The 10,549-nt window shown below is 38.6% G+C and overlaps 1 protein-coding gene across 1 annotated transcript in view; it reads right to left on the reverse strand.

The window, feature by feature from the left end:
• Positions 1-9,549, reverse strand: part of colec12 (collectin sub-family member 12) — a 32,009-nt gene extending 22,460 nt beyond the window's left edge. Inside the window, exons 1-2 of the mRNA XM_085377811.1 lie at positions 9,274-9,549; positions 6,026-6,076 (exon numbers count right to left, since the gene is read on the reverse strand). Coding sequence (XP_085233937.1) covers positions 6,026-6,076; positions 9,274-9,280 — 58 coding nt within the window. The 5' untranslated portion in view covers positions 9,281-9,549. The remainder of the gene's footprint in view (positions 1-6,025; positions 6,077-9,273) is intronic.
• Between the last annotated feature and the right edge of the window lie 1,000 nt (positions 9,550-10,549).

The raw sequence follows: 10,549 nt of genomic DNA on the forward strand, positions 1-10,549 counted from the left end.
TAGAGAGAAAATACAGTCAGATGCTTCCAATATTGTCCATGTTATTCTTAAGCCAGAACCTGCCATGAATGCAGAGCTTGACAAGCATCCATTATGTGAGAGAAGGTGACAGTCAGTTCCAGGGATCTCGTTAAAATTGACCAACATATCCCTTGGGGACGAAGGATGAGGTGGTTAGGCCAATTTCAGTCAAAAACAACTGTGGCTATATATAAAACTACTTACTGACAGAAACTCTGCTGCAACTCTAGAAGTATCATGTTTTAAATTGGAGATCCTTTTTCATTGACATTTTGAGTTATTGTGTTATTGAGTTTATATCTATGTGGCAATGTCTGTACTAAAGGAAGTCTGATATACTGTGAATAAGATGTAACTGGAGGCAGCTGGAATGTACTGTGATCTCTAAATTGCCTTAGTGGAATTCAGACAGAATCCCAACTCAATACAAATTCATATACACCATAAAACATCCAGCTGTGCATGGCTAAGACCTATTTTGGATACAAAGCAGTTTATATTAAGTTTGCACTCCTACTATCTGCGTACAAATGCTGGTTCTGGAAAATTCTATTCACTCTATTCTCCTATATTTATGTACAAGTGTATTCACAATCGTGCTCTGCATGAGGGTTCAACTGGGGACAGAAACAAAAGAATGGTTGAGATATGCTTAAGGTTTGGTTAGGCTAGTGGTTCAGGCTAGACAACTAAAATTATGGCAGGGCTAAAAAAAAAAAAATCTGTTGGTCTGTAAGAAATGACTAACTCTGCTACTGCAAGAAAGCCAGACGCACTGCAGTTCCACCCCACCTGGCTTTCACATCTGAACACCCTTTTCCACAAATTTGGAGTCAAACATTGAAGATGGAACAATTTATGGTCAGCTGAAGCTACTACTGCTTATACACGCAAGAGGCCCTCAGTTGGAAGCAGGGTGAAGTCAAGAAAGGTTTATCTTTATGCAGAATGTGGAAAAAACAACGTGGCAACAACTTACGTGTACTATTCCTTAATGAATACAACATGCATGGGGACAGTGGCCTCTGACGCACATAATGACACACTAAAGTCACTCACAACCCAGAAAAAAGAATAAATAGATAAAGGTTTTTTTTAGAGGAACCCTGTAGATTGAGACAAATGATGTGTGAATAACTACTGCACTGATAATGTGAGCATCAAAGACCAACATTAGCGGATGTACCACAAACAACTTTGCATTTAATGTCTGGTTTTCAGTAAATGATAACACAAATATCTAATCAGCCAATCACATGGCAGCCACTCAATGCATTTAGCCATGCAGACATGGTCAAGATGACCTGCTGAAGTTCAAACTGAGCATGGGGAACAAAGGTGAATTTACGTGACTCTGAACATGTCATGGCTGTTGGTGCCAGACGGGCTGTTTTGAGTATTTCAGAAACTGTTAATCTACTGCGAATTTTCCTCACAACAATCTTGAGGGTTTAGAAGGAATTGTTAAAAACAGGAGAAAATATCCAGTTCTTGAAGGAAATCAGCGTATAGGAATCTTACCGAAGTCAGTTATTTCCTGTTTTTGCTTTTAAATTGTGTTACTGCTCCAGCATGTACCCCTTTAAAACACAGCTGGATCCTTAACTTCCTGTCTGACAGACGCCAAGTGGTCAGACCAGGCAGCATCACCTCATCCCCCATCACACTGAACACTGGTGCTCCACAGGGGTGTGTACTGAGCCCTCTCTTGTACTCACTCTACACCTATGACTGCACGGCCACTAGCAACTCCAACATCACTGTGAAGTTTGCGGATGACACTACAGTGGTGGGTCTTATCACCAAAGGTGATGAGACGGCCTACAGGGAGGAGGTCAGCGCCCTGACCCACTGGTGTCAAGACAACCATCTCACCCTCAACGTCGCAAAGACAAAGGAGTTGATAGTGGACTTCCGGAGGTGCAGAGAAGTACACACCCCCATCACCATCAATGGCGCTGCTGTGGAGAGAGTGAGCAGCTTCCGCTTCCTTGGTGTACATCTGGCTGAGGATCTTACGTGGTCAGTACACATAAACAAAACAGTGAACAGGAAACTGAGACTACAGTTCCCATTCCCAATTTGTGCTCACCAAAACTGCATAATTAACTGGTCTAAAGAGCCTAAATTTTTCTTGCAACATTTTAAATAAAGAACAAGAGAGCATGGATCCATCCTTCCTTGTATTTATGGTTTAACCCCCCTGGAGATAGTATAATCCTGGAGATGGTGTAATACTGCCACAGATTTTTTTGGCACACTTTGGGGCAATGCTTACATGCAACAGTCTAACTCTATCCCTTTATGACCACAGTGTACCCATCCTCTCTTGGCTGCTTCAAGCAGAATTACGTGCTATGTCAAAAAGCTCAAATCATCTCAAATTGGCTTCTTGAACATGTCAATGAGTTCATTGTACTCAAATGGCCTCCCTACTCACCACATCTGAATCCAATAGAGCATCTTTGAGATGTGGTGGAATGTGAGATTTGACTCATGTAAATCTGCAGCAACTGTGTGATGCTATCATATCATCGCGGATCAAAATCTCTGAGGAATGTTTCCAGCACCTTGTTAAATCTAATCTCCTTGGGTCTGTTCAGCTGCCCTGCGACTGTCCCTCTTTGATGCTCTGAACAGAAGCTCTTGTGGCATGCTTTACCATTTACCGTAAGTCCATTCCTGCCAGACTATCACTGGTCAATCCAGGATTAACTTATCTTCTCTGTGTGTGAGAAAGAGTTTTTTTTTTGTTTTTTGTTTTGTTTTGTTTTGTTTTTTTTTGGGGGGGGGGGGGGGGGGGGGGGGTTGTCCTTCATTGTTTCTATTTTAGTTACCTAGTTTCTTAAGTTTGTTTTTTTCTGTTTGCAGTCATATTCATATTTTCACTCTGTTTCCTCCCAAGACTCCTGCTCTTTATTGAAAACACCAGAAAGTGTTTTTTCATTACGACAACGGAACATAAAGTGCATGCATGCGTGTTCTGGAAGTGGGGTGCAAGTAACAAGGAGGCATTTAGAAAGCATTCTTTTCTTGTAATAAACTCTGCATAAATTAAAACCACTTGTTCCCAAAAATAAGTCAAGCAAAGAACGTGACTCATCAGCTCCAAAAAGAAAAAAGAAAAAAAAAGAAACAAAAAACAAAAAAACCAATAACCCAAAAACAAAACAATGGAAAAATGTTTCCCTGTGGAATTAGTCAAAAATAAATGCAGATTACAAACTGCAAAAACAACCACTGGGCACTGAGTGATGCTAAGATAAAGGAAGCATTTTAAAATAAAATAAAAAATAGATTTTTCCACTTCCCTCTTCCCTCTCTCTCCTTTGGCATTTTGCTGACACAGCACAGGCCAGACCTGAAACCCACACTCCACCTCTGTCTCATTTTCTTTTTTGGAGTACGGGCCGGCAATGAATAAACCTCCAGTATGGACACAGGAAGCAGCTCAGCAACTTCTCAGGTTTGGACGTACTCTTAGTGGGAAAACAGACCACTTGTGAAAAGTAAATGTCAGAATGAGTCAACACCATCTTTCCTGTCATTAAAAGAAGACATAGGAGACGCAGGGCAACATACCATTTTTTGCTAATGTATAAGTGTAGGAGACAAGTTAAAGGTACAGTTTAACATTTTTTGTTGGAGAAAATCCCTGAAATGCAGGGTGGATGTATAAACTATGCAGGCTACATGTTTTTCTAAGCTTCCCGTCTTCATGGCTTCTAGCTCCCTGTTTTATGCAAAGACGTGAGCACAATATCAATCTGCTCATAGTATGTGACTGTTTATATCGAAACATCAAACTACATCTTGAGTGGACAAACAAGAAATGCTGATGCTTCCCTATAAGACTGAGGACCTAAATGACTAGTTTTAGTATGAAAAATATAGAAATGACGTGCCAAGTGAATATGTTTTGAAGGTCTGAGAGCAACATGAAACAAATTTCTCCCTGCCAATCAAAAACTAATATTGCTGGGGAGGGAGGGATTGTGTTTCTTGTACAGAATCTGTGCCAAAGAGCAGTTTTGATAGGTTTCAAGTCCAGCAACTACTTGAAAAAATACAATTTAGGTATACAACTTCCCTTATCGCTTATGTGATCTGTTTAGAAACCAGAGGTCAAACAGCTCAGTAAAAAGTGCAGATGGTCTGAATAAATAATAGGCAACATATATATTGTCTGAATGACACAAAAACACATTCATAGCAACAACGATGTTTGGTTTGGAAGCAAAGAAATGCAAACTGCCCTATTCTTGTAAGAAGAGTTGGATCAGCACATGCATTCATGTTTAACGCACATACAGTAATAGACAGCCTAGAAAATAAACAAAAGCTACTTGTAAAAATAAACAACATTTGGAACGTCTTGTACATGAGATACATTGTTATCCAAAATGCTGCAACAAGAGTACAAACAGGAACCAGGAAGAGAGAACATATTTCTCCTACATTAGCTTCTCTTCCTGATTAAAACCAGAACTAAATTTAAAATGATTCTTTCCATATAAAAAGTCCTGAATAATCAAGCTTCATCATATCTTAGAGACCTCATATTCTCCCAATACATCACTTCATTCTCAGACTGCAGGCTTACTTGTGGTTCTTAGAGCTTCCAAGAGAAGAACAGGAGGCAGAGCCTTCAGCTTTAAGGGCCCTTCCCCCATCGAACAAGCTCTCAGTTTGGATTCAGGACAAAGACACCCTCTCTAGTTTTAAGACTGGACTTAAGCCTTTCCTTTTTGATTAAACTTATAGTTGAGGCTGGATCAGGTGGTCCTGAACCATCACCTAACTATGCTGTTATAGGCTCAGGCTGCTGGGGGACTTCCTATAATTAACTGAGCTCTTCCTCTTCACTCACCTATTTTCACCAATAATGCAATTACAAGCTAATATTGTGTGTCACTGACTTGTCTTCTTTCTCCAAAAGTTCTCCCTATGCTGTCCTTTTTCTCTTCTCCTTCCAAACTGTCATGTTAGACAGCTTCCCCCACACAGAAGTCTAGCTGTGCTGTAGGTCTCTTCCTGTTAAAAGGGAGTTCTTTCTTCCCACTGTCACTAAATGCTTGCTTATAGAGTTGTTTCTTTCTAATTGTAGGTTCTTTACCTAAAATTAGAAGACTGTTGCTGCAAATTGGATCTCTACACATAAAATTTAAACTGACTTTAACTTATTTAAGGTAGGTATTTCACCTACTGCATTTAGGCTGCATAAACACTAAGGACTCTGTAACACTCAAATATTAAAGGGATAAAATTTGATCTGTTTTTATTGGGCATTTATGGGAATTGCAGGAAGCTGCATTCCATTTAAGCACCACACATGGTGTCTGAAAATTAAAGCCAGTACAGAAATGTCTGAAATGTACATTTTTCACCCAACAATGGGTACCTCCTCTGTAAAAGAAAATCTTATGTAGTGTTTGTGGACTCTCAGATCCACTTTACATATCAGAAATCTTTCCTGTTGCCTACAGATTCTGCATATGTCACAAGCCAATGGCTGATATCAATATAGCCATACATCTAGGATGTTAACAACATCTGTTTTGAGTTATATATATATATATTACCTGATGAGTGGGTAAGTCAACAAACCTGTCTGCATAAGACCCAAATACATACCAAGAACAGATCCAGTGGGAGGCAGTTTTTATGTTTTATATAGCCCAGGGTTTAACAGAAGTACACATGTGCTGATAAAACTGCAAAGTTATCAGCTAGTCAGGAACACCCAGGATATTGTGGTTTCTCGTTCCACTGTAATCCTTTTCTGTTATAACAAAGAAATAAAATAAAAATGAAAGCTACAGCCAAAAATAAGTACCTTTCTCGGAAATGAGTTGCAGTCTGCATTTAACCTCAAGGATTATTGCAGATGGGCTACAGCCAAGACACACACAAAAAAGTGTGCAAAATCACTGATGTGTCATAAGAAATATGAACCAGTTAAGGTGGTCACAGCAGATGGTTCCAGAAGTCACTTTATACTTACCAAACCTTTTATAACCAAAGGACTGCACCTCCTCCTCATCAGCAAAGTCGTCTGGAAGGAGAACAGTAAAAGGGATAAAATTTAATGGAAAGTAAACAAAAAGAAACCAAAAACCAATAGAATGTTAAATTCAGTCAGACAGAAATAAAGAGATGTGAGCTTGAATATACTGTAAACTGTGCCTGTTGATGAAGAGATTGAAACATTACTGAAACCCTAAGATTAGCTTTTGTTTTCTACACAAATTACAGTTTAATAAAGAACAGACTTCTCCAGTCAATTTAAATCAAAATTTTCCTTTGTAGAGGATATTTAAAACCATGTCTCTCTCAATGAGTACTGTAAGAAAATCATATAGGAAATGTTATTTGTTGCCCACTGAATCTGCCTTAAACATTTTAAAAACATGTCCAAAATTTGTCCAACTGAGATCGTCTAAATCAGACTATCAACATGTCCAACCTTGACAGGATTGAACCCCAAAACCACTGTGTGGGATTATTCTCCCATGTCTGTGGGAACAACTCTAACCCATGAAAATAAAGAAACAAAACATGTCCCAATAATCTTATGACAAAAACCCCCTTTTTCATCTATATAACCTTAAAAGGGGCAATAAATGTCTGAAGACTAGAGCAGTGACTCTTTTCTATCAGTGCTTCTTCAGCTGGAAACGGGAGAAGTAAGAAATGTGTGATGGGAAGCTGCCTCTTTCCAAGGTCTAGTACTGAAATAAATGACTCTGACCTTTTAGCAGACCCCATGGACAGAGAGCAGATGGAGCTAAGAGGTGACCAGAACAATCTAAAGTGTTGTAAAACATACTAAACCAATCTTACAATTTGTGTTTCCCTATCCCTACACCCCCAACAACCTCTTTCCTGTTTATGTTTCCAAGTAACATGAAAACATCCCATTACAATAGTTGTATCAGTGTAAGTCTGGAGCTGCTGAAAAGTCATTTTTGGGAAATGGAATTTTACCCGAAGGGCTGACCTGAAAAAAGCGCAAGTCAAAGTGAGTGTTATTTGGATTTGGCGATGCGTACTGCTGCATGGGGCCAGGATACTTAAGAAAGATTGTTTAACATTCCAGAAGCAGATACTAGTGAGACTAATAGTTACATAATACTGAGAGGACACAATTTGTCCATTTTGGAAGGTTAGGCCATCTGTCTCTCTGATATAAACAAAGTCCTGCATGGAAAAGAAAGTTTAAAATATATAACAATGATAATAATAATAATAATATAAGATTTTTCACACCGTTACTGATATTTACTGATTTAAAACTCTGACATATATGTTGGCTGATATTTTTTTTCTACCAGACAGATGAAACATTGCCAGATTTCAATAACATTTGTTATATATAGATATTTATGAGTCCTTACTAAGATAATACAAAGAAAAATAATGTGCTTTATTGTCACAGCAAGTGGTGGATTACTTGTTTCTGCACCGCCTGACTTTGCTTGGATCAGCTAGCATTCCAAAAGTGTTGACAACAGAGAAGTTGCATTAACAATCATAACACAATTGAAGGGTGTTTCTTCGATCTCTTCTTTAAATGCTGATACCAGTATATTGAAAAACAGCTAATATCGCCCAATATATTGGCCCCATCAACATCAGTATTTTAAAACTTGAATCCTACAGCAGTCCAGTGCCTCTTTGTGTTTGCCTTCTATAAGTATCTATTTGCCTTTAATTATCTTCTGAATTAAGACGTCCCTTCACATTTATATTCAAATTTTAAATGAAAGCAGTAACAATACATACAGATAAACAGTGTAAAAATACTGATATTTATCCTGTTAAAATCTCTGCTTGTATTAGCAATGTGCAGTATCTGTAAGATTAGAAAAAAAAATACACTTCCATGTCTCTATATCTATATAAAAATAAGCAGTAGGATTCAGTAGAGTGGAGTTCCTTAAGGCTCTGTGGGGCCTATTCTGTTTTTGATGTAGATCCTTCCTTTAGGCCAGATAACACAGCAGTTTCTTGATGTTTCTTATCATCTTTTGCTGGTGATATTCTGCTATACTGCTCATTTAAGCCTTCTGAAGGTCACAAACTCTCCAAGGTCTCCAAATTTAGGTTTTATTCTTGGTCAAGCTTTTTCCTTGGAGTGACACTTAAAATGGATAGTAAGAACCTGTTTTTGTGATTTGAGAAACATCTCAAAACTTAGATTAATTGAGTCAACAAGTGAACCTGAGATGATAATTCATGCTTTTCTTTCTACAAGACTGGACTACTGTAATCGTCTGTTTACTTGTCTAAACAAGAAAGGGCCAAGAATCAAAACCTTCTAGTGGTCCCCCACACCCGTTTCAGAACTCGAGAGGAGCCTTCCAAGCTGTTGCGCCCAGATTGCAGAATGCACTTCCTCTATTTCTACAGAGTATGGACTCTGTAGAGTCTGATCCTAGCAAGTATTTACCTGCCTTAATGGATTTTATATGATTTGCGGTTTTTTTTGTTTTTGCATTGAGGTTATGCAGTGCCATAATTTCTGAATTCTTTAATTTGATGGTCAGGCCATAAATCATTCCCTTTCATTACTATTATTATTATTATTATTATTATTATTATTATATTTGTTTTTCTAAAATCAGGAATATCAGAAATTGAAAGTATAAGGGCAATGTCTGTCATTCTGCTGGGCGGAAATAATGTGAAATCCCAGAGATGATCAAAAATGTGGTCAAAATGTGAAGCTCTCTAAGAGAGACCACAAGATGGCAGTAACCAGTGTTTTTTATTTGTAAGAGGGAAACAGCTTACTGACCTATAAAGCTTGGACCTCAGAGACTGACATGGAGGAGCTTAATTTAGTCCAAAACACCAGGGCAATACATGAGAATCGCATCTGGGAAATCTTTATCTAAACCTTGATTTAAAACAACACGTTCTCCCTCCCGAGGCAGTCACACACTGCACCATGATTCATTTTTTTCCTAAGTTTTGAAAAGTTCTCCTAACACGGGTTAGTGTTTGATGTGCAGCAGTGGACAGATGCAAAACAATCCCAAACAGAGTGCCTTAATTGATTCCAGATGTTAGACGCCAGTTGTAGCCTACGCATTCCTCATGCCCCAGACTGAGAGAGAGAGAGAGCGCGCGCAGAAAAGTGTGACAAAAAAGCGCGAGAGGAATGTGGGGTAAACAGAAAGTAGACCGAAGTTTGCTATTTAGATATTTTCCATCATTTTAAAACTTTTGTCCCCAGACTGAGCTTACCTTTCATTGTGGTTTACAGGACTCTACCGTTGTGAAGCTGCTGTTTGAAGTCACATCCACAGCATCGCAGTGGCATTTGCCCGAAACCTCCCGTTATGCGCCAAGGCACCTTGAATCCGTGGGCTTTCCCGGTTTCCTTAGCGTGTTGATAGGTTATTAAAAAGAATAATAATAACAATAATAAGATTTCAAAGCTCCATCCGCAGCTCTTTAAGCTAGACCTCCTTCAGCGCAGGTAACTTTAGTGCTGCATAAAAAGGACGCACTTTGCTAAAAATAAGAAATGGAAGAAGAAGTTCTAAAAAAGTAGGGAGGAAAAATGTAAAATAGTTATGTGGTTGTTGGAAGGGATGCTGAGTTTGAGGGTGTATCCGAGTCATGAGCGCTCCAGTCACACCCGCAAGAGTAACAGGAGAAACTCCAAAGTGAAGGAATCCATACGTGAGAGGAAGTGGCTGCTTGGAGAAACCACGTGTTCCTCACATCTGTGCGCACCGTCTGCAGAGGGTGTTTGCACATACACACACAGCGCACAGCTGCCATTGTGCGGTTCATTTTGATTTCCCCAGTCTTAATATGGGAGAATGATTCTGAATTATAGTGATTCCAAATGTTGTGTTCCCCGTTATTGGTTCAGTTTTTATGTCCGAAAACACAAAACCGAAGAAGAACTCAGAGTGGACTGAAATGTTTGTCTCATGGCAAACTAACTAAATAAATACATAAATAAATAAAATAAAAGGTAGAAGACTTCTATTTTATTTTCAGATTTTCCATATTATAGTTTTATTTTTACGTCATCATTCTTATTATTATTACTTTTTTAAGAGGAGCTCCAGTTGTTTAAATATGCGCAGTTAAAAATGTGAAGAAATTGGAGAAGATTTTTTTTCTCTTTTGGTCGCTTGGGGAGCTAATTATCACGAGGTGTTAGGGCGTCCAGAATACATGAGGAGCTCTGGTATTCATTTGAGGATCTGAGTACAATAGTGCCCCACACTTCTTTTGATTCTCTTTTGGTCTGTATAAATAACTGCTCAATAAAATGGAAAAAGATGCAAATATTGAATAAAGGGGTTATCAGATGAATAAATACAGTCACACACATTTTATTAGGTGCATGCTGCTAATGCAGGTGTCATGCCAAAAAGTCACTTCCAATGTTTGTATCTGTTTTCATGTCTAATATCCCTGCTCCTCTTTGTAAACAGGCTGTAATCAAGAGAATTTATCAATGGGTTTTACCTGTTTTGCAAGGATCCTTATGAGTTCCTAG

The sequence above is a fragment of the Diplotaxodon limnothrissa genome, linkage group LG18 (assembly GCF_057381915.1).
Source record: "Diplotaxodon limnothrissa isolate DT_005_m linkage group LG18, D_limnothrissa_male_GT1.1, whole genome shotgun sequence".
In the NCBI taxonomy this organism is placed as follows: Eukaryota; Metazoa; Chordata; class Actinopteri; order Cichliformes; family Cichlidae; genus Diplotaxodon; species Diplotaxodon limnothrissa.